The 22,399-nt window shown below is 56.2% G+C and overlaps 11 protein-coding genes across 11 annotated transcripts; 8 read left to right on the top strand and 3 right to left on the bottom strand.

The window, feature by feature from the left end:
* Positions 1-73: 73 nt before the first annotated feature.
* LTR77_000757 (uncharacterized protein) lies at positions 74-1,409 on the top strand (the record flags this gene model as incomplete). The annotated part of the gene is made up of 2 exons (XM_064798022.1): positions 74-1,172; positions 1,213-1,409. 2 exons carry the CDS (start codon positions 74-76, stop codon positions 1,407-1,409), a joined length of 1,296 nt encoding a protein of 431 aa, XP_064664256.1.
* Positions 1,410-1,882: 473 nt separating this feature from the next.
* LTR77_000758 (uncharacterized protein) lies at positions 1,883-3,034 on the top strand (the record flags this gene model as incomplete). The annotated part of the gene is made up of 5 exons (XM_064798023.1): positions 1,883-1,973; positions 2,035-2,083; positions 2,135-2,200; positions 2,262-2,410; positions 2,463-3,034. The coding sequence occupies 5 exons, from the start codon at positions 1,883-1,885 to the stop codon at positions 3,032-3,034; spliced, it is 927 nt and encodes a 308-aa protein (XP_064664257.1).
* A 154-nt stretch (positions 3,035-3,188) lies between these two features.
* LTR77_000759 (uncharacterized protein) lies at positions 3,189-3,776 on the bottom strand (the record flags this gene model as incomplete). The annotated part of the gene is made up of 1 exon (XM_064798024.1): positions 3,189-3,776. One exon carries the CDS (start codon positions 3,774-3,776, stop codon positions 3,189-3,191), a length of 588 nt encoding a protein of 195 aa, XP_064664258.1.
* Positions 3,777-4,436: 660 nt separating this feature from the next.
* Positions 4,437-5,651, top strand: GPI8 (glycosylphosphatidylinositol anchor biosynthesis; the record flags this gene model as incomplete). The annotated part of the gene is made up of 1 exon (XM_064798025.1): positions 4,437-5,651. One exon carries the CDS (start codon positions 4,437-4,439, stop codon positions 5,649-5,651), a length of 1,215 nt encoding a protein of 404 aa, XP_064664259.1.
* A 1,151-nt stretch (positions 5,652-6,802) lies between these two features.
* Positions 6,803-8,068, top strand: LTR77_000761 (uncharacterized protein; the record flags this gene model as incomplete). The annotated part of the gene is made up of 1 exon (XM_064798026.1): positions 6,803-8,068. The coding sequence occupies one exon, from the start codon at positions 6,803-6,805 to the stop codon at positions 8,066-8,068; it is 1,266 nt and encodes a 421-aa protein (XP_064664260.1).
* A 579-nt stretch (positions 8,069-8,647) lies between these two features.
* On the bottom strand, positions 8,648-11,086 carry LTR77_000762 (uncharacterized protein; the record flags this gene model as incomplete). Its single annotated transcript, XM_064798027.1, has 3 exons — positions 8,648-10,378; positions 10,434-10,929; positions 10,974-11,086. 3 exons carry the CDS (start codon positions 11,084-11,086, stop codon positions 8,648-8,650), a joined length of 2,340 nt encoding a protein of 779 aa, XP_064664261.1.
* A 1,001-nt stretch (positions 11,087-12,087) lies between these two features.
* On the top strand, positions 12,088-13,059 carry LTR77_000763 (uncharacterized protein; the record flags this gene model as incomplete). Its single annotated transcript, XM_064798028.1, has 1 exon — positions 12,088-13,059. One exon carries the CDS (start codon positions 12,088-12,090, stop codon positions 13,057-13,059), a length of 972 nt encoding a protein of 323 aa, XP_064664262.1.
* Positions 13,060-14,007: 948 nt separating this feature from the next.
* Positions 14,008-14,943, top strand: LTR77_000764 (uncharacterized protein; the record flags this gene model as incomplete). Its single annotated transcript, XM_064798029.1, has 2 exons — positions 14,008-14,527; positions 14,582-14,943. 2 exons carry the CDS (start codon positions 14,008-14,010, stop codon positions 14,941-14,943), a joined length of 882 nt encoding a protein of 293 aa, XP_064664263.1.
* A 732-nt stretch (positions 14,944-15,675) lies between these two features.
* LTR77_000765 (uncharacterized protein) lies at positions 15,676-17,752 on the top strand (the record flags this gene model as incomplete). Its single annotated transcript, XM_064798030.1, has 2 exons — positions 15,676-15,810; positions 15,869-17,752. The coding sequence occupies 2 exons, from the start codon at positions 15,676-15,678 to the stop codon at positions 17,750-17,752; spliced, it is 2,019 nt and encodes a 672-aa protein (XP_064664264.1).
* A 712-nt stretch (positions 17,753-18,464) lies between these two features.
* On the top strand, positions 18,465-20,637 carry LTR77_000766 (uncharacterized protein; the record flags this gene model as incomplete). The annotated part of the gene is made up of 2 exons (XM_064798031.1): positions 18,465-20,533; positions 20,595-20,637. 2 exons carry the CDS (start codon positions 18,465-18,467, stop codon positions 20,635-20,637), a joined length of 2,112 nt encoding a protein of 703 aa, XP_064664265.1.
* Positions 20,638-21,573: 936 nt separating this feature from the next.
* Positions 21,574-22,212, bottom strand: LTR77_000767 (uncharacterized protein; the record flags this gene model as incomplete). The annotated part of the gene is made up of 1 exon (XM_064798032.1): positions 21,574-22,212. The coding sequence occupies one exon, from the start codon at positions 22,210-22,212 to the stop codon at positions 21,574-21,576; it is 639 nt and encodes a 212-aa protein (XP_064664266.1).
* Between the last annotated feature and the right edge of the window lie 187 nt (positions 22,213-22,399).

The raw sequence follows: 22,399 nt of genomic DNA on the forward strand, positions 1-22,399 counted from the left end.
GCTGTCCTTTCCCACTGTCCTTCATAGCACCATGCCCCCATCAACCCTCCTCCGCCGCCCCATCGCCGCCGCCATGTCATCCCAGCCCCACCAACGCCTCGCTTCCATTCAGCGCCATCTCAGCTCTACTCCCCAGCGAAGAAAAGAGGTGCAAGATGCCTACATACTCTCTGCCGTCCGCACGCCCTGCGGCATCTTCAATGGCGCTCTCTCGTCCGTACCAGCACCTCAGCTCGGAGCTACTGCGATCAAAGAAGCCATTTCACGCTCGTCTCTCCCGCCCGAGAAGATCACGCACGTCTACATGGGCAACGTCCTCCAAGCTGCCGTCGGCCAGGCACCCGCGAGACAAGCAGCCATCTTCGCGGGCCTCTCTCCCACCGTTGAAGCAACGACCATAAACAAGGTCTGCGCATCTGGCATGAAAGCGATCTCCGTCGCTGCCCAGCAGATCGAGCTCGGGCAGGAAGAGGCACTTGTTGCGGGCGGCATGGAGAACATGACGCAAGTGCCGTACTACCTCAAACGAGCGAGCCAACAACCGCCGTTTGGAGAAATGAAGATGGAAGACGGCTTGATCAAGGATGGGCTGTGGGACGTCTACAACCAGATCCACATGGGCAACTGCGCGGAGAGTACGGCGAAGAAGTACGAGATCTCGCGCGAGGAGCAAGACGAGTTTGCCATTTTGTCGTACAAGAGGGCGCAGGAGTCGTGGAAGCAGAAGTTGTTCGAGGAGGAGATTGTCCCTGTCACGGTGAAGGGGAAGAAGGGTGATACGGTCGTCAGTGAGGATGAGGGCTATAATCGGTTGAAGCTTGAGAAGGTCCCGACGCTGAAGCCGGCTTTTGATCGGTCAGGATCGGGAACGGTCACCGCGGCGAACAGCTCGTCTTTCAACGACGGTGCGTCGGCGGTGGTTGTTGTGAACCGAGATCTGGCGAAGCAGTATGGACAGGGCAAGCGCATACTCGCACGGATATGCAGCTATGCGGATGCTGCGATTGATCCGATTGACTTTCCGGTGGCGCCAGCGAAGGTTGTTCCCATTGCGCTGGAACGGGCTGGTATCACAGCGGATCAGGTGAAGATCTGGGAGTTCAATGAGGCATTTGCTGCTGTTATAAAAGCAAATGCGAAGGTCAGTGATTTCCATTCCGCTCTCTTCAATGGTACGTCATGCTAACGATGCCCCCCTTGGACAGATCCTAGGCCTAGGCACCGACAACGTCAATCCGCGCGGTGGCGCTATCGCTCTCGGCCACGCTTTGGGCAGCTCTGGATCAAGGATAATAACGACCTTGCTGCACCAGCTGAAGAAGGGCGAGTATGGTTGCGCTGCGATTTGCAATGGCGGTGGTGCAGCGAGCGGGATGGTGGTACAGGTTGTTGATGCGGACGAGCTGTAGGATAAGATTCTCAGAGCAAAACCATCAAAAGCTTTTCTGAACAGACGGGATGCACATTGTATAGGAGCGGCATAACTCAGGAAGAATGCACGAGAGGTCAGAGTTACCAATCAGGAAGTTACGCGGGGCCGAAATACTCCATGTGGACGAGATGAACGACTTCACTTCGCCGTCCCTTCCACCGCCCTGCAACTTCCACGACAGCTTTCGTGATAGTGTAGGGTAAAGATGGCGCGGATTAACGTAATACCAGGGAGTTTGTTTGAGTGGTACCACGAAGCATCCGTCGGCAACCTTAGTCGCCGCGACCCGTCGCGGGCAGGACGCGGACAGACGCGGGCACCCTGCGGACAGACATGCGGACTATGTCACCGAGGAATGTGAGGCATTATAAGTATGTTTTTTCTCCTCTTCAAGTCCTTTCAACGATCTGCGTAGCCTCTCCTTCTAAGACGTTTTCAATCTCGCCCGCGATGTCTCTCCAATCCTGGCAGAAGCCCGTCGACTGCGATGCGAAGATCGACACAAGCGGTCTGTCTGGCAAGACAGCCGTTGTAACTGGAGGTGTGCTTAGAGATCCAAGATTGTTGACAGTATTGAATGGGATCTCACTGAAGGGCATCAGGTGCGAATGGTCTTGGACAGGCGTACATCAGAGCGTTGGTCGCTGCCGGGTCAGTCGAAACAACGCCCTGCGGACAGGTCAAACGCTGATTAGACTGCAGCGTCAATGTCTGCTTCGGAGACATGAATGCTGCCGATGGTGAAAGCCTAGCAGCAGAACTGTCTAGGTAGGGGCTCCCCTGGCATCCAACCATCCAATGTGAGATCAAAATTCTGACAATCACGAAGCACCAACTTCGTCAAGTGTGATGTTCGGAGCTGGAAAGACCAACTCCGCCTGTTCAAGGAGGCGGCTGCGTCCTCGTGCTCGGGAAGGATTGACTATGTCGTGGCGAATGCTGGGATTTCAGTCCAAGACGACGTCTTTTCCTTCGATGGTAAGATCCTCGCGAATACAATTGGCCCTGGCTGGCCTTGACGATCCACCAGGCGAAGGAGAAGAACCCTCGAAACCTGACCTGACCACACTCGACGTCAATCTCCATGGCGTAATGTACACGGTCAAGCTGTCAATGCACTACTTTATCAAGCAGAATGGCACCACCCCGTCGCCGACCCAGCAAGATACGTGCCTAATCCTCATCGGCTCAGGAGCGGCATTCCTTGACGTCCCTCGAAGCGTCCAGTACTGTAGCCCGAAATGGGGCGCGCGCGGAGTGATGCACGCCATGAGACGAACTGCCCATTTCTACGGAAGCCGTGTCAACATGATCTCGCCCTGGTATGTTAGGACCAAAATCCTGTCGCAGGCCGCGTTCGACCAAGTCAAAGACGCAGGGGTCGAGTTTGCAACGCCGGAAGACGGAGGACAGTGTCTGTTGCGCATTTTAAGCGATCCAGCGGTCAACGGACGCACTCTGTTCTTGTCGCCTCGGAAATGGGCTAAGAACGGATATCTGGATCTGGATCTTGACGAATTCTCGCAGGAAGCTACTTTCTTGCAGGAGGTACAAGCGGATCAGATCAAGAACGCGCCGGTGGAGCTTGGTCTGTTTCCGTAGTGGGCATTGACCGGTTCGCTTCATTCAATGTACTGAACATATCTGGCAATATGTTTTAGCTTCTCTCGCAATGAAGACCAACCACCCTGCTCCACACTGGGTACCGATTCGCATGTCGGGCCACGACACTCACTTTAGAGGCCCAGAACTACCATCAAATATCACAATACCTCGTATCATCCCACTTCACCAACACCTCATCCCCACTAACATCCACATCCAAGTCCACTCCCTCCCCTCGCTTCGCCATCGTCCACTTCTCATACTCTCCCATCAGCTCCCAAAGCAAATCGATCTCTCGTCTCTGCCAGCCATTACTACCCAGCGGCTTTTCCTTCGGCTGCTCATCCGCAGGCCATGGCCACCAGTACCAGTGGATGAAAATGTTCGCTCCTTCTGCTACTCGCTTTGCCTCTCGCAAGAAGGCTGATGGCACGTGGGTGAGGTACCATTGGTCTCGCGGTAGTATGGCGAGTTGGCGGGCCACGGCCTGGACGAGGGCTTGGTTTGGGTCCGGAGTTGTTGTGGATGGTGTATGGTGAGCGGTCGTGGCTTCGACCTCAGTCTTCCAGACATCGTCGTGGTGTAACAGCTCATCATAACTCATGGCTTGCGGCTGTTGCGTTCGGGTCTGGGCGTGCAGTAAGAGATGTCGTTGCTCTGAGTCAGTGCTCGTACTGTTACCGATCGCTCCGTTGCTATCGAAGTTCTGCCTGGTATTCTTTTTCGAAGAGGCGGCCATGTTGATGGTAGTGGTACCGGTGCTTCATTATCACTCTTTCTGGTCTGCTGCTCGCCCATCGGACTTTATACTTGGGCACTCCTTTACGTTTCACAGGTGGTATGGTCTTACCTTGTCTGGAACCCTCTGAGACCATCTTAACTGCTCTTTAGAAGCCTATCTAAGGGTTCCATCGTTTTCGATCCTTCTCGAGCGCCGCAATGAGGGTATGTTGTAATTGCACATCTGTTGATAGGATGTCCAGGGCACCGAGGAAATCTCAAGCCGTTGCAGTATCCAGTCATGTTCCACCAGATTCCTCTTTAATGGTCATCATTTGCCGGTCCACATTCGTGGAGGCGGTACGAGGGCGCTCCTGTGACCTTGATACTAGGATAGCTAGCCAGGAGAAGACGCCATATGTATTCCAATTCTTTAGTCGGGCTGCACATGGGCACCTGACATTCTGAAGTCTTGTCATCCTGGAGTGAAGTGAAATCAGCGTCCGCGTGAGGTGAACGTGAACTCGCGCATTAGGCAGTTCGGCCCGCATGACTTCCTGATTGGTAAGTCCTCTGCGATCCATTCACATCTAAACAACACCACTGTCCCACCTGCTCGAACGGCGACACAGCAACTCAAGGACACCGACCTCCGGCATTAGGTCTGTTCCAGGTCAGAATGCGCGTATTCAACCTTCCGGCGGCGCTGTTGGCGCTGCTCGCCGGCCCCTTACTGGCCACCGCCGTCCACACGTCCAACTGGGCCGTACTCGTCTCAACATCTCGCTTCTGGTTCAACTACCGACATCTTGCGAACACCCTGTCCCTGTACCGTACTGTCAAGAGGCTGGGGATACCGGACAACCAGATCATCCTCATGCTCCCGGACGACATGGCCTGCAATCCACGGAACACCTTCACAGGCAGCGTGTTCAACGACAAGAGTCGGTTACTAGATCTGTACGATGACAAGGGGGCTCTCGAGAACCTAGGAATGGGCGGTATAGAAGTCGACTACAGAGGGAATGAGGTCACGGTGGAGAACTTTATCCGACTGCTCACAGACCGGTGGCCTTCCTCGCATCCACACAGCAAGCGACTCATGACTGGCCCACAATCCAACATCCTAATCTATATGACCGGACACGGTGGCAACGAGTTTCTGAAGTTCCAGGACAGCGAGGAGATCTCATCTTTCGACCTCGCGGATGCTTTCGCGCAGATGTACGAGAAGAAACGATACCATGAGATGCTCTTTATGATCGATACATGCCAGGCCAATACCATGTACAACGCCTTCTATAGCCCTGGTGTACTAGCCACAGGCAGCAGCGCAAAGGACCAAAGCAGTTACAGTCATCATGCCGACCAAGATGTCGGCGTGGCAGTCATCGATCGCTGGACTTACTTCTACCTTGAATTTCTCGAGACGTACTTGAACAGCACTGCTTCGGATGTGCGGTTAGGTGAGCTGTTCGACTACCAGACCTTCGAGCGTGTCCACTCAGACGCTGGCGTGCGCTACGACCTGTTGGATGGTGGCGAGCTGGCAGCGCGGAACAAGCGGGTGCTTGACTTCTTCGGCAACGTCCAGGGCGTCGAGATCGAAGACGGGGTGAAAAACACACAGCTCGACTGGAAGAAAGATTTGGAAGCGCTTCAAAAGCTTGCTGCGAGGGTTGAGGGCGAGCAAGAGGATGTTGGAGCTGGAGTTGACCCGACCATTGCCACGACTGCCAAGACAGACACAGTCCATCAGTCCAAGGTTACCTTCGACATGGCCCAGGCAAGCGACAGCTTCTTCAAGAAGATTGCTGGTGCAGCATCGCTCGCTGTCCTTGGAGGTGCCTGGATGGCCTCCAGTGCGCTGACGAAGCAGTCCCCGGTGAAGTGAGGCTGGTCGCGCTGACTGCACTTCGCTAACCACGAAATCGAAGGCCGTCAATGGCCGTACTCCCCTGGACACATCCGTGCGTGTTCAGCGAGGCTCTCTTACCGTCAGCCGATGGACCGAAGCATACGACAAGCTTACTATGTTTGACGCCACACATTCACAGGGAACGCGAATGCAAAGCCTGGTATGGACGACCCACAGAACTTTTACGCGGCCATTGAAGCAGGCGTTTTACCCGTGCCCGGCTGCCTGTGTTACTCGAAACGACCCACGCCACGCTCGCCAGCAGGTGTGCGGTATTATCACGGTGACTGAACCATCATCGCGGCAGTCCAGCTAAGCTGCAGGCCGCGGTTACAAGCATTAGTGGGCTACCACAAGCCTCTTAGCTTCTACGCCCCAGACTTCTGAGCATTTGCTTATTTCAGAATGTCGAACCTATATGCAGGAAAGCGATGGACAGTGAAGCGGCCAACCGGCCATAGCTGGCAGTCTTCTCCGACACGAGTTGACGGCCGCAAAGACCACATCGCCCTCGCAAGTGGGCTGTTGTCGTCTGTGAGAAGGTCCCTTACACAGCTCGCTCTGACCTGGTGGGTCGCTGTCACTGTCGACATCTTGGCAGGTTCCTCTGGAACGGTGCAGTCTCGTCATGCATACTTGTCGGTATGAGCATGCTGACTCGCAGCTGCCAAAGACAGATGATGTATCAAGCACTTTTACAATTGATCGCCTTCTTCTATTGGCGCGAGACCCTGTTAGATTCCACATGATCGCCTTCTAGCTGCCGTCTTACGTGCATGGTCTTCTCGTCATTTCCCAACAAGAATCTCGTATCAATTCGATTGGCGTAAAATAATTCTTGCAATAGCACAAGTGCTCAAGCCCCTCCTCCAAGCAGGCAAGGAACCTCTGCGGCTGCGACGCTAACGAGCTAGACCGCCATGCCCCCTCCTCTCATGCGGCTGCGAGTTGGTACAAGCTGTCAGCATGTCAAGCTGAATAGTCAACAAGTGTGCTGGTACTCGCTATGTTCTGCCGTCATAAGCTCCAGCACGAACGCCCAAGCTTAATGAGAAGGTAAGGTATACAGCATTGTAGCGTTTTGCCTTCGAGAACGACCAAGCAGGACTTCGCAAATAACAACAACGATGGAAGCCCAACTCGACCCCATCTTCCAGGACCGCATCGATGCCAAAGCGGTCCCAGGCGCCGCTGCCGTCGCGCTCGACAGAAATGGCAACGTGCTTTTCAGCAAAGGCTATGGCAACACGACCGTCGGCGACGAAAGCTCACCTAAAGTTACACCCTCGACGCTGACGTTGATTTTCTCATGCACCAAACTCGTCACTGCCGTCGCCATGCTCCAGCTCATCGAGCAAGGCAAAGCGGACCTCATGGATCCGGCATCGAAGTACTTCCCACCGATCGCAAAGCTCAAACTGCTCAAGGGCTGGAACGAAGACGGCACGCCCGAGCTTGTGGAACCGGAAAACGAGATCTTACTCCTCCATCTATTCACGCATACGTCCGGCACTGGGTATGATTTCTTCAGCGGCGATCTCCTCCGCTACCGGGTCCAACAGGCCCAACCCGTGATGACGTATATGACAGAAGGAACGTTGGAGAGCTTCATGACGCCTTTGGCCTTCGAGCCTGGAACGAAGTACCAATACGGCGTTAGCTTCGACTTCCTCGGCCTGTGTCTCGAGAAGGTTTCCGGGATGCGCTTGGATCAGTACGTGGACAAGCATATCATCCGGCCACTCGGTCTCGAGAACACAGGCATCAGCCTCAACGAGGAGCAGACCAAGAACCTCTTTCCCGTCCACGCGAAAGATGCCGAAGGCAAACTCACCCCGACGCCTACGCGTCCGAAGGAAGACCCAGAGGTCGTGGGCGGCGGACACTTCCTGTATAGTACCGCCGAGGACTATGCGCAGATCCTGCTCGTGCTGTTGAACAACGGCACGCATCCGACGTCCAAAGTCCGGATCTTGAAGCCGGAGACGGTGAAGGACTACATTTTCACGGACATGCTGCCGAAAGTTGGCTGCTCCAACGAAGGCGTGGGCGAGATCCCGTCTACCATCCCGCAAGTTAGCTGTGAGGGCACGTTCATGCCGGGGATCCCTAAGGGCTGGAGTCTGGGGGGTATGATCAACCACGAAGACCTGCCCAATGGGCGGAAGAAGGGCAGTTTGAGCTGGTCTGGGTTAGGCAATTTGTATTACTGGGTAGACCGGACAGAAGGATACCTTGGTATGGTAGGCAGCGCATATCTCCCCTATTTCGACAAGGACGCGCTGCACCTGGCCGATGCGTTGGAGAGAGCGGTGTACGGCAAGCCGATGGCGAAGGAGATTGGTGAGAAAGGGTCGAATTTTGAAGGCGGGAACTACGAGGTGGCACAGTGAGACGAGTATGTAAACAGTCCATGAGTTTTGCATTCAGTCAGCTTTGGTATAGACATCTGGGTATCATCGCTTCGCTGCACAAAGAGCATAATCGTCGCTCATCAGTATAAACATGCCCATACCCTTTCAATGCTGGAGAGACGCCGCTCTCGTATCGCTCATTTCGCGCCATCGCTCACGCTGCAAAAAAACCCAATGCCCAGGAAGAGAGGCCGCTCTTGTAGTACTCGCCGCTTCGGAGAGTCTCCTTCGTTTGGCGCCATTGCACGCGCTCTGCAAAAAAAAACCAATGCTGTTGACCTTCCAATGCAAGAGAGTCGCCGCTCTCGAATCGCTCGCTGAAGTAGCGCCATCGCACGCGCTGCAAAATAACCATGCTGAAGGTCTTTGGATGCTTCAGGAGAGTCGCCGCTCTCGTATTGCTCTCCATGTTGTGAGCGACATTTTCCGTGGATGTCGTTGCTGAACTTTCATGACAATGCGCCTTTGGTGCCATTGCACCCGTTGAATCATGACAATGTGCCTTCGATGCGGGAGATGTCGTGAGGATGAACGAAGCGGTCATGTGCTGTCGGTATTCTACGCATGTGCAGCCAGCCACTTGTTGAACCCTTCGGTAAAATCTCTGCCCGCGGCAGCCTTGTACTCTTCGCTCGGCTCTTCGTAGTCTGCTGGCTTCCATGCGACGACGGGGAAGTTGAGGATTGGCATCTGCGCGTGTGGCGATGCTGCTTGAGGCTCTGTGGCCTGATCGTGGAGCTGTTTTGACTGGCCGGCTTGTGGGAAGGAGAATGATGGCGTCTGCTGTTGTTGCGATGACGTCTCTGGCTCTGTGGCCTGCTGTTGATGCTGGTGTGACGGGCGGGCTTGTGGGAAGTTGTAGGTTGGCATCTGCTCTTGCGGCATTGATGCTTGTGGTTGCGTAGCCTGGTGCGACTGTGACGCGTCGACACTCGGGAATGAGAAGGATGGCGCTTGCGCTTGTGGCATAGACGCTTGAGGCGCTGTGGCCTGTTGTTGAGGCTGCCCTGTGACTTGAGCTGTGCCTGGTGTGGTCGATGATGAAGACTGCCCCGTGACTTGAGCTCTGCCTGGTGTAGTTGACGACTGAGCCGGCTCTGTGACCTGAAGTGCGGCTGGTCGGGTCGATTGGCGAGATGTGGTGCTGGGCTCTGTGACCTGCTGTGCTTGTGTGGACTGCTGCGCCTTCTCGGCGTCGTCGAAGATGTTGCTGTTACCGCTGAGGTCCATGCAATCTGAGTCGACTTCGATCTCTTCGTCGGAGTCGTAGTCTGGGACGCGGAAGGTCCCGCTGGAGTCGCCAGGGCGGTTGTGAGGAATGACGGCAAGATCATCAATCTTGACTCGCTTGCGCCGGTGGATGGAGTGAGCTTCAATGTCTTTGACATCGTCGTCTGACTTGAGCTCTTGAAGCTGCTTCTCAAGCGCTCTGATACGCTGAATCTTCTCGAGACGCGCATCTGCGTTTGGCTCTCTTGGCCGTGGTGTGTCTCTAGCCCAGGCAAAAGGCTTAGGTGTGCTGTTCGCGGCTGCTCTTTTGGCTAGCCTGTTCGCAGCGGAGCGACGCATCAAGAATGGTGTGGACTGCGGCATCGTGGAGAGGTTGGAGAAGGTCGAGGACGAGGGTGAGGGCGACGCGACTGAGCGGCGGGGTTTGATTGCAGGCGTATTCTGTGGTGCCTGGAGGCCACGGGAGGGTGCTGAACGGCTCGGCCTGGATGGCGTGCTGTCTTCGAGAATTGTGGTGTGTGTCGGCTCACTGTATTCATTGATGGTAGAGAGAGAGGTGGGTTGACGCGGATTCTTTGCTGAGGGTCCGGTCCAGTCGCGTGGTGAAGGTGGGAACGTAGCGCGGGGTGTTGCTGCCTCAGGCTCTTCGACCCGCACGCGCTTCTTGCCGCGGCTGCTGCCGGCGGTGGTGGTGGTGCTGTTGGCGACGTTGTTGTCGCCGCCGCTGTTCTCGGTGGCCCGCTCGGGGCTGGTGCCACTGCTGCTATCGACCACCTCTTCAACCGGCTGTGACAGGGCCGGAGAAGAGGGGCGAGGCGCTTCGATGCGCGGCCGCTTTGGCTCGCGCGCCGCCTCGCGCTCCGGCTCTTCTGCCTCCTCTTCTGCTGGTCTCTTGCGTGAGAACCAGCCGAACGCTCTCGAGAGCAGCGATGGTGGTGTTGCCACCCTCACCGGCTGTGGTGGGGTGGCGGTGGTTGGTGCCGCGGAGAGGGGAGAGGGGGCGGCGGGGACGGAGGGGACGGAGGGGGCGGAGGGCTCGGCGGGCTCGGCGGGCTGCTTCTCATAGATGTTGTCAGCGCGATGAAGCAATAGCATTGGCTGCAGTGGCGCTTACCTCTGTCGACTCGCTGAGGAGGCGCTGCTTTGCCTGGTAGTTCGCAGAGATCTGCGCCAGGCCAAAGTCCCGGCGGATGCTCGGGCGCGCCCTCCTCAGCTTGTCGTTGGCCTCCTTGGCCTCGTCTCTGGCCTGCTCGAGCTGCTCGAACAGCTGCTCGGCGACGTCGTCGACTTGCTCTCGCGTCAGCACGCGCACCTTGTACGTCTCCCCATTGCGAAGAATGGTGGAGATGAAGCCGCTGACGCACCACCTCGCCAGCGAGGCAGAGACGCCATTGGCGCTGACTGGTGCAGACCCTGAATGAAACACTTGTAAGGGCCCTTTTACAACGGGGGCAAGGAGAGAGGGGGGCAACAAACCGGCAGCCTGCTCTGGCTCTGAGGCCGAAGCCTCGACGGATGTCTCGCGCGAAGCGAGTCGCGCGCTGCGGCGAGTTGGCGCCGCCGCTCTCGTGGTGCTCTTCTTGGGTGCCATGGTGGTGGCGGTTGCTGTACTGGGGTCAGCAATGTTCAAAGCGCAGGAAAGGGGGTGAAATACCTTGTGAAGAGGTTGTTGTTGAAGGACAGAAAGTTTGGGGGTGAAGCTCGAAACATATACTCGGCTTGAAGATCGCCGCCATTGTTGACCGTTTCGGGAGGTTTGCCGAGCATTTTCAGAACTTCACCTGATTGTCCAACACCACCCTACAATACCATACCGCCGTCACTTCGCACGAAGTATATGTGATGTGATATCGGAGACAATCAACATCTAATCTAGGTACAATAGGGTTCGACAGACCACCATCACGCCAAGTGACCACAGTCACCGGCAACACATCACATACATTGTTCCTCTCGAATCTACAATATCAACGGGAGTATGCCCAGTCACAGCCCTCAGAAATCAGCGTGAGGTTCTGACAGACCTAAGTACAGATTGAATGTGCTGGGAGGTGCCAATCTGGCCAGATCATGAAGCATGTGACCATACTCCGCTCGAGGAGAACGTGATAATGTCTCAGGCTCTCCATTCCTGGATTGGATCCTCTCTTTTGACTTCACAGTCTCACCAATGACGAGTACTGCTTTCACTCTCGGTGTAGTGCCGAATATAGTAGCCCTAAACCGATGGTGTATTTCTTGTCTTCCAGCATAGCGTGGACGAGGGCAACATAGGCCAACAACATGTCCTTCTCTGTGGCCCTGAAGATCAAGCGAGTGCCGATGAAATGTGAATGAATCTGCCGTACCAGCGCACCTAGAGCGAACAGCGGTTGGACAGCCGTTCCTTTCCTATGTTTTGGAGAGCAGGTCGTAGAGCGCACGAAGCTCGAGCACACATTTAATGGCCTTCAGCAACGAGGTATTATGACGCGACTCCGTATCTACTCACGCCAAACCTCCTCGAGCGCTGTACAACAAGGCAAGCACTGCCATACAATTTATCTGTTGGCTCTCCGCAAGCCGCATTGAACGAAGACCAGCTGGAGTCAATATAGTTTTCCCTCCATGATTCATCAGTCGATCCGTTCAGCGTTTTCTCATCCCATCGTCCTGGTGTACTCACCCGTGGAACACAGCCGTTGCCGATAAAGAGGCGCCCGAGTCCCTCCAAGGAGTAAGTACCAATACTTTCCATACCATCATCTTCCAAAGATCTCCAAACCAAGATGGAGAACAACCTCGAGTTCATCTTCGACAATCACCACCAGGCGGCCACCATGGATTACGACTATGACTTCGTTTTCGACCATGACGACCAGACGAGCTACACACAGCTCCGAGAACCTGGCGAAGAATACTACCAAAGACACCCGATGCACGGCGCCGTCGAGGACATATTTGACAGCATCTTCCTCTCTTCCCATTCATCCTCGGACATTCGCAACGACACGTACCGCGGCTCCTCCGGCTGCTATCATCACCAGGTAGCTCCACAACCATGGCAGGTTGATAGCCAGAGACCCGTCCAGCCTGTGCAGCTATGTCCCGACGCTTCCGACTTTGGCAACACTTCGACTGGAGATTCAGCATATGATTGGTACGACTTCGACGGCTCGGAAAGCGTTCAGTACGGTTCACCTGATACTGCTCCGTACGAAAATGGCGGCTCCGGTTGTGCGAAATATTGGGACGACATTTTTGACCATCCTCAGATGGTCGGATGCGTGAATCATTCTGAGCTATTTCCCGCGAATCAGCATGTGAATGGACCTCACGGAATTCCCCTACACGAGGCACGAGATCTCCATGACAACGCCGGAGCGCACGCCCGAGGCCAGTATGACGATGGCACTCAAACAGCACTCCATTGGCGAGGAACCGGCCTCCACCGAGATGCCTTGTTCGACTTCGTGGACCACCAGTCTTGCCACGCTGGGGAAGACAGCGAGCGTCGAGACGAAGTTAGTTGGCTCGACAACATCGAGAATTGGGACATCGATGACTTCGGAGACGGTGTTGGTCTTCATGGAATCCAGCGGCGTGGTAGCGTAGGCACCGATCTCGAGATCATCCATAGATACGGATGTAGCTTAATCATGGGGCGGCGGGTCTGTGGTAGCCACTGCGGCCCTGCTCATGAGGACATGGGGCTGGAATATTTGAGTCTTGATTTTCCTGAGGATGATTCTGACTGGTAGCTGGAGGTATTTGGTGGTGAAGCTGCTGCTGCTTCAGAGCGACACGACGACTGTGGTAGATTGGGCGGAGTGTTGAGCGACATAGCGAACGCATGAGAGGCTTGTGCCGTTCGATGTGAGAAATACTGGTTACTTATCTCTCGTTTCTGCTCCGTGCATTGCCAGATGAATGAGTGAGCAATCGCTGTAGCTACATGCAACACTTCACCTGCCACACAGTATCCGGACTGTTGACAGGCTAACTCCGTATGGAGGCAGAACAACACCTGCATTGCTATTCGTTGGGTGCATACACTTTGGACGAAGAGTGGTTCGACATAGCCGTGACAATCACAAGATGGGAGTGTCTCTTTCTCGTGGATATGCCGATGCCTTTCATGTCAATGAAGGCTGATTACGCGCACATTAAGGTACGGCGTCCGATCGGCGACAGCATGATAAGGGGCAGTCCGGTATCGTTGCAGATTGATTAGGGTGTTGTTGGACGTTCACCGTCGTCCGACCGTGTTGCTTTGGTGCAGTCGAATGACGCCCTTCCGTGCGGTTTTCTGGACTGCTTACATGTGGAAGACGGCGGTGCCGCCAAAGTCATAATGTTACCATCGCGACGAGTCCTGCAGCTGATGTGGCCTTTGTTGCTAAAAGGGAGGTGGCGCTGTTGCAGGGGTGCTTACTTTTAGCGACAACAATGGTGGGAGCCCGCCCGCCGATCTCAGGAGCGCGGAGCGAAGTCAACAAAAAGGGTCAGAGTTCATGATTTATCGCTGCACCTGAGCCCGCTCCTGCATCTTCTCCACCTCCACCTCTGTCAACACCTCTCGCTCTTGCTTCCCTTCGAGCCCTTTGCGACTGTCTGTCACTGCCATTCGTTGATTCTCCATCGAGACCATAATCCTCTAAACTAACACCCACGAGACCCTCTCCCGCCCCTCCTAACCGCATCTCACAATGGCCTTCCAACCCTTCACCCCCAAGCCGTCCACGGACATCTTCACCAACTACGAAACCGACATTAACCGCCGAGAATGCCGCCGCACCGTCCCCATGAAAGTCCTCGCCCTCGGCCTCGGCCGCACCGGCACCGCCTCCCTGCGCACCGCCCTCACCGAGCTGGGCTTCAAGGACTGCTACCACATGATGTCCGCGTCCGTCGAGAACCCGCCCGACTGCCTGATGTGGTCTGACGCTCTCGCGGCCAAATACGATGGCGTCGGTACATTCGGCCGCGAGCAGTGGGATCAGCTGTTCGGGCACTGCCAGGCGATCTGCGACTGGCCTTGCGTGGCTTTCGCGAAGGAGCTGATTGAGGCGTACCCGGATGCGAAGGTGCTGGTTACTACGCGTGATATCGACAGCTGGCACGCGAGTACGATGAAGACGGTGCACTGGCGCGCGACGGAGCCGGAGCTCGCGATGGCGGCGAAGATGGGCGATTGGGCGGCTGGGATGTACAAGCCTATGATTACTAGTAAGCTAGATAACTCTCTGGACATTTCATGCACAGTGCTAACAATAGTTGTAGAATTCTGGACCGAGTTCTGGGAAGGCGACTTCGAGAAGAACGGCAAGCGCATCTACAAGGAATACTACGACATGATCCGCTCCGTCGTGCCCAAGGAAAACTTGCTCGAGTACAAGATGGGTGAGGGCTGGCAGCCACTGTGCGACTTCCTCGAGGTCCCCGTGCCAGAGGGCCAGAAGTTCCCGCGCACCAACGATACCGACGGCTTCGTCGAGCGCTGCACCAAGCGCAACCGCATGCAGATGATGAACTGCATCTTCCGCTACTCCATCTACGGTGGTTCCTTCGCGGCCGCGGTGTTGGGTGCTACGTTCACTATTCGGAGGTTCTTTGGTGGGAGCAGCCGTAGCTCGTTGTTCTAGAAGAGGGTGATGGGGTTTGCTTTTGCGTGTTTGGCGTGTTGTATCGGGCAGGCGTTCACTGGGGATCAGAATTGGAGAGGCATTACATGCTTGTCATTCTGCACCAGGTGCAGGTGGGGATCTAGGGTAGCCATCGGCAAGAGGCAGACCTTTGAGTACAGTATAGGATGTAAAGCGAAATCTTGTTGTATCAATTGTGTTAGCTCATTTCCCTTCGCGATAACAGTGTCGCTCATTCTACAGGGGAAGGACACGCTCGTGCACATCTCGTGTCGCACAGCAGTAGACTGCGTGCATATTCGCACATGGCGGATGCAGTACAACCAAAATGATGCTCTCCCCGTCTGATCACGTCCAGCCCATTCTCCTCTCCACCGACCTGCAGAACAAGAGCGTCTGGGCCATTCTCCAGCAGAGACGAACCGTTGAAAGCTTGGGGGATGCTTCTTGAGTCGTGCGGCGGGTGGGCGAATATCTAGCGTGGCAATTAACGTGGCTCCTGATCGTGGGGTGCTTGATCGATACAGGAGATTAGGGTAGGGCCGGGAGTCTTACTCCATCCAACACATGTATGTTCTAGGGTCGAGACATGTGGCGCGCAAGTACTTGCATCCCTTGACGTTCAACTTCCGGACTCGACTCGACTTCAAACGGTCAACGTAAGCCGTCTACCAGCGCATCTATGCTACCGCGATAGCACTTCTTGCTCCCGCTGAGGAGCGCATTGCTACAATGGCACTTATAACACAGCAGCGCGGTAGCCTGGGGCGATGGTGGAGTCTGATATGCATAGGCCTGTTCCTGCTACTAAGAGAAGCACGAGGAGAAGTCAACAACGAGACCAGTCCTACCCATATCTTCAAATCAGTACGTCGACACTCCCCCCTCCAGCGCATACGCCTCTGCTGACCAAGATCCTCCTCAGCGACCCGACCTCCACGCCCCCATGATCGACATCCTCCTCCTCCAACCCGACCTCGTCGAACCCGGCTACATCTTCATCGCCCCCTACCGCAACCTCGACCCGGGCCCTTACATCTACGACAACCAGGGCGAACTCGTATGGTCTGGCGCCGGCTGGAGCGGGCCTAGAGTTGCCCACACCCCGCGCGTCTGCCAGTACCATGGGGAAGACCATCTGTGCTTCTTCACCGGGGAGCAGCATCAAGGGTTCTCGCGCGGACATGGCGTGATTATGGACAAGCACTACAGAACTGTACGGACGATCGAAGCGCACGGCGCGGGAGCGACTAGCGACATGCACGAGTTCAAGATGGCGCCGTACGCGGATGGGAAGAGCGTGTTGATGACGGTGTACCAGCCGCGACAGTACGATTTGACGACGAACCCGCGGTTCAACGTGAAAGACGGGATGGGCTGGATCGTGGAGGGCGTGTTTCAGGAGATTGAGATTGATACGAATAAGTTGCTGTTTGAATGGCGGTCGTTGGATCATGTGGACCCGGGGGATGCGTGGACGACGCCGCATTCGACGGATACGAGTGGGAATGGGTGGCAGGAGTGGCATCCGTGGGATTACTTCCACTTGAACTCGATTGACAAGAATAAGGAGGGTGACTATTTGATATCGGCACGGCATTGTAGTGCCATCTACAAGCTCTCTGGCAAGGACGGCTCGATCATCTGGACATTGGGAGGCGTGAAGTCGGATTTTGAGACGACAAACTTCAACTTCGCCTACCAACACCACGCGCGCTGGCTCTCGGAGACAGCAGAGAAGACCGTCATCTCCATGTTCAACAACGGCTTCAATGGTTACAACGAAACCACCGACCTCTCCCACGGCTTCATCATCGAAATCGACCACGTCACGAAGAAAGCGACCATGACCCGCAAATGGGGTGCTCCAGACATCGTAGGCGGCGGTCTACGCTCCGCATCCCAAGGCTCCATGCAACTACTCCCGGGTGGTAATGTGCACATCGGCTGGGGCGACCACGCGCGCTACTCCGAACATACTTGGGACGGCACACCAGCCATGTACGCTCGGCTGGCCAAAGACCCGTCCGGCGTGCCCAGCTACCGCTCGAACAAGTACAACTGGACTGCGCAGCCCCTGACCAAACCCGCTTTGTGGACTTACAGCAAAGAAGGTGCCGCTACCAACGACCAGAAAATGGCCTTCTGGGCTTCATGGAACGGCGCAACCGAAGTCGCGAGCTGGAACTTCTTCACCGCCGACTCCGCGACTGGACCCTGGAACTTCGTCGCGAGCGAGGAGAAGCGCGGGTTCGAAACTGTGCACCATAGTCGCAGTTTCAGCCAGTGGGCTTACGCGCAGGCACTGGATAAAAGCGGGAAGGTGTTGGAGGACAGCGTGATTTCGCGCACGTTTGTGCCAAGCGAGAAGTTGCGGCCGTTCTGTGGGGATGAAGGGTGTAGGCAGGCGGAGCCCATTAAGCTGGAGGACGAGGACTTTACGCCGTATGAGATGCCGAATGAGGTTGGGCAGGAGACGTTGAGTACGGGGAGGGGGTTTGATACTACGGGGTATTATCATGGGTTTGACGGGGGTGGGCATGAGGCGGACAGACCGGATGGCGAGGAGGATGGTGGGAATGCTTCGATCGAGCCATCGACACCAGACGTACTCCCGAGCGGTGGCAACAGGAACGAATACCATTTCTCCGCTCCTGGACCTATGCTCGACGGCAACCCGAAAGGAGGCATCGGCAGCTCGAATATTGTCGTGCTGCTGATTGGAGTGGTGACGGGGTTTTTTGCCTCGTTCTGCTTCAATTTCGTACGCGGTAGGGGGTATAGGAGGGTGCAGACGTATGAGCCTTGATGGGATATGCATCTTGATTGGAGTTGTTGGTTGTCCTGGAGCGTTCTGAGCGTTGGGTCTGTACAGTATTATACCTAGTTGAAGATGTATGAGCTTGATTGCCTCCAGCTCGCCATAACTGTCAGCCTGTAAGGCCACACAGTGCATGTCGTAAAAACGAGTTAGAATATGGACTGTCAATTAACTGATTAAGATAACCACCACACCAGCACCGGTAATATGATCGGGCCATCTCCCTGCAGCGGCAGGATTTGCTGCAGGTCCTCCCCACCAGGCGAAGGTGGAACGGAGATGGCACTGCTGAAACGCCTGTGAATGCTGCTCGCTGATTGCACGAGCAAGCACAGGGTCAGGCCGGTGGCGCACTTCCAGCTGCGGGTGCCCTTTTGGACCGATCAAGCAAATGCTTGGCATATTTGTTGGATTTAGGCTTTCCACGAGGGGGTGGGACGGTTGTGGCCAGGTGGACGGAGGGCATTTGCATTGCTTGACCACGATAAATTTCAGATACACCGTCGCTGACCTATTCGTTGACTCCCGTACGGCGCAAGAAGGGTGGAAAGCAAAAGACAGTCGATCTCACTCCACCCCTACCGAGCTTGGCAGACGGAGGGAATTTGGGCTGGGGCCGTGGAGGAGGAGAGATCATACACTAGTCCCGTCGGCGAGGAGGAGGGTTTCTTTTAGTAGGACGATAGCTGGCACATCTGGCATGGCCCACCAGCGCGCCTCGTCCAAGCACCTCCGCCAACGACACAACTCGGTCGACGCCCACATGCAACATGATCCCTCGTCCATGTCCTCGCGCACCTCGCTCGCCGAACGCCGCCCCTTCCACCAGCAGTCCACTCCCTTCATGACCCAGGACCCGGACCCCTACGACTCCGACGAGGCCAACTGGTCCCCCGCCGCCATCGAGAATGGCGGGGCGCACAAACCGCTGAACAATCAGGATGGACATCTGAGGACACCTTTGTCACCCACGCTCTCGCTACCGTCGGGTGCCTCGACGCCCAATCCGGATGCCAGTACACGGCAGGGCAATTCAGTGGCCACATACCCTCCCCCGCCGCCGACATGGATGAACATGCCGAACAAGCTCCAGCTGGGCGTGCTGGCGGCCTCGCGATTCGTCGATTTCTTCCAGATGGCGGCGCTGCAGACGTTCATGTACTACCAATTGAAGAGCTTCGATCCCTCACTACCCGATGATGTACTCGCACATCAATCGGGAATGCTGCTGGGGTCTTTCACGGCGGCACAGATCATCACGAGCATATTATGGGGACGAGCTGCGGACCAGCCGATGGTGGGCAGGAAGCTGGTGCTGCAGATTGGGTTGATCGGGACGGGGTTTGGATGCATTGGGGTCGGCTTCAGCAGGACGTACGGGCAGGCTATGTTCTGGCGGTCGTTGAGTGGAGCGATCAATGGCACGGTGGGATCGGCGAGGACAATGGTGGCAGAGGTCACGCCTAAACCCTGGCATCCGAGAGCATTTTTACTGCTACCTGCGGCGTTCAATGTGGCCAACGTCTTTGGGCCGATTTTGGCGGGGCTACTGTCGGATCCTATCGTTCATCTCGCCCATCTTTTTGGGCCAGGAAGCACTTTTGGAGGCGAAACTGGAGTCGCGTGGATGGAGCGATATCCTTACGCCATGGCGAATTGCATCAGCACTATATTTCTTTGGGCAGAGGCGGTCCTGGTGCATTTCACGCTGGAAGAGACGCTCAAGGGCAAGCGGCCGCTCGAGCTGTCGAAATTCGACCCGGTCACGCTCGTGCGGAACATGTACGGACAAGTGACGAGCCTGCGATCTCGCGGCTACCAGATGATCCGCGAGCAGCGACAAGGCCTCCTCACCAACAACGAGCGGGCTTCGTTCGAGATGGGCCAGATGAACAGCCGTGGCGAAGTCATCGAAGAGAGACCCGTCCAGCGCCTGCCCTTCCGCCGGATATGGACTTCGAATGTCATCTGGGTGCTCGTGACCGTCGCCATCTTTGACTTCCACATGGGCGCCTTCAACAACCTCTGGATCCTCTTCCTCTCCTTCCACCGGCAGTTCACCGCTCCCATCGAACCCGTCGGCCCCGGCGCACCGGCAGCACCCATGCAAGATGCTTCACCCCCAGGCGCCGCCATCCCACCACCACCAGCAGAGCTCGGCCTCAACCCCCGCGACCTCCCTATGCACCCCCGCAGCATCTTCAAGTTCGCCGCCGGCCTCGCCTTCCCTCCCCCCACCATCGGCTTCGCCATGGCCATCGTCGGCTTCATCGGCATCGCCCTGCAATTCCTCCTCTACCCCTGGGCCAACGCGAAATTCGGCCTCATGCGCGCCTTCCGCATCTCCCTGTTCTTCTTCCCACTCGCTTACTACCTCGCACCATACATCGCGCTCCTCCCCTCCGCTTCCGCCCCACCCGAACCCGCCTCCGGCTGGGCAATCTGGGGCGGCATCTCCCTCGTCCTCTTCCTGCAAGTCGCCGCCCGCACCTTCGCCCTCCCGGCCACAATCATCTTGATCAACAACTCCTCGCCCCACCCCAGCGTGCTCGCCACGATCCACGGCATCGGCCAAGCCACGTCCGCGACTTTCCGCACGCTCGGGCCGATGCTGACGGGGTATTGGTTCGGGATGTGGACGAAGCGCGGCATCATCGGCATGGCGTGGTGGATTACGGGCAGTATCTCGGCTATCGGGTGCGTGGCGAGTTTTTGGGTGCGGAATGGGAGTGGGCATGAGATTTTCTTGCCTGGGGAGGAGGAGTTGGAGTAAGTAGATTCTTTTACCTGCATTGTGGTTTTGTGAGGTGTGCTGACGTGGTGGCTGCAGGAAGGAATCGCAAACCCAGGGTGGGAGTGGGGACGGACGGTGACGGCCATAGAGAGGCTGGGAGAGTTAGAGAGTACGAGTCGCATCGTTAGCGGAAAGCGGAGTGATCGTTCGTTCTTGGGCATTTTCGAACTGCGCTGGGGTGAGTGGGTTTGGTTATACGGAAAGAAAGGCGTTGAAAAAGCTTCATTCGTTTTGGCATGTAGAGTATGTGTACAGCATTACAGAAGTAAGCTACCTTAGACGCAAAGAGGGAGGGGTGTATTTTATGGTCGTCTAATTTGCTTTTCTCCGTTGCACACTGCAATTCGCTCAAGATCGCGACATGCGATATGCCCCAGGATCATTGCCCGCATTTGGTGAGAGGTGGCGAAGGCGACATTATCGTGATGGCGTGATGGCGTGATGGATGGCCAGAGCGGCGGGCTCGAGCGTTCTCGAGGTCGAGGAGGTTGAGAAGGCACGTTGGAGGTGGACTAAGGTACCAGTGCTGGTTTGATTGCTCGAGCGGGTACATACACTGCCTCTTCGCCAACGTCGAAAAACGCAGTAGAATCGTCCTCACTTCCCCCTGACCTCGGAGAACAGGCTGGAAGGCGGTGCCTCCGGGTATGTGATGATCAGGCATGGTGTCTTCAGTGTCCAAACCGATGCTTCTCTGACCTTGGAGAAGGAGTCGGATAGCAATGTTTCAAAGCACATGGCAAGCACGTTTGATGGAAGTTGCTCGTTTGCGGGTGCGTCTTGGACTCGAAGAGCAGAATTCGTAGCGTGTTTCCGGTATTATGGGCCGGTCTTCGCCTCCGTCATTGCATTAGCGGTTGGCAGCACGAGGACAGACACGAGAAACTCACAGCGTTCGGGTCAGAGACAAATTCATGTCAAACACCTACATTAGCTTCCGCAGAGCTTTGTCCACAGCTCACCGTCACAGCATGTGATCATTCAAAGTGCCACCGTTGAGCGTTCCGTAGTCCCTTCAGTCATCGTCCACAATCGTGATACCTCCGCCCTCTTGCTCAGCGGCACCCTCAGCCTCCACCTCCCCACCCGCACCCTTCACATCCTCCTCCTTACCTCCATTAGCCGGCATCGCCACCTTGGCAGCACCCAACTTCTTCTTGACCCCGCCACCAGCCCCATTCACCTCCTTCCCATCAACCTCCATCTTCCCGCCCTTCTTCGCCGCGTCCGCCTTCTCCTTCCTCGCCCTAGCCTTCGCCCTCTTCGCCTGATTCTTGCTCAACTTCTCCTCCTCCGCCTTCTTCAGCTCCTCCTTCTTCTCCCTAAACTCCCGATCCTTCTCCTCCTTCTCCACCTCCTCGTCCATCAACCGCAGCCGCTCGTACTCGCGCCTCCGGCTCGCTTTGTAGACGTGGAACTCGCCGGATCCAGCACCCGCCGAGGATCCCTGGACGTTCGCGACGATCTCTGGTGGTGCTGCGGCGGCTTTGGTCTTCTCGCCGCTGGGGAGGACGATTTCGCGGTCAGGGTTGGCGAAGAGGGCTTCGACTTCGGCGGATTGCTTGGAGAGGGGTGTGAGGGCGCGCTTCTTGGTTGGGCGGTGAGATCGGCGGTCGGAGGAGGTGGGGATCGATTCGGGGATGGGTTCTGACATGGTTGTGTCGCGGGAAGGGCCTGCGATGTTTCTTCGAAGTCTCTCGTTTGCTGGGATCGCGCGCGCTCTACTGATATGGCGCCAACTGGCTCCTATGGATGTGTTGACTGCTGTAGACCAGCTCCGGTTGTTGTTGCCATGTGCTGTACTCGGTGTAGTTGTCGAGGTTGACTCTAAACATCTCAAA

Source organism: Saxophila tyrrhenica, assembly GCF_035928015.1.
Source record: "Saxophila tyrrhenica strain CCFEE 5935 chromosome Unknown scaffold_1, whole genome shotgun sequence".
Classification (NCBI taxonomy): Eukaryota; Fungi; Ascomycota; class Dothideomycetes; order Mycosphaerellales; family Extremaceae; genus Saxophila; species Saxophila tyrrhenica.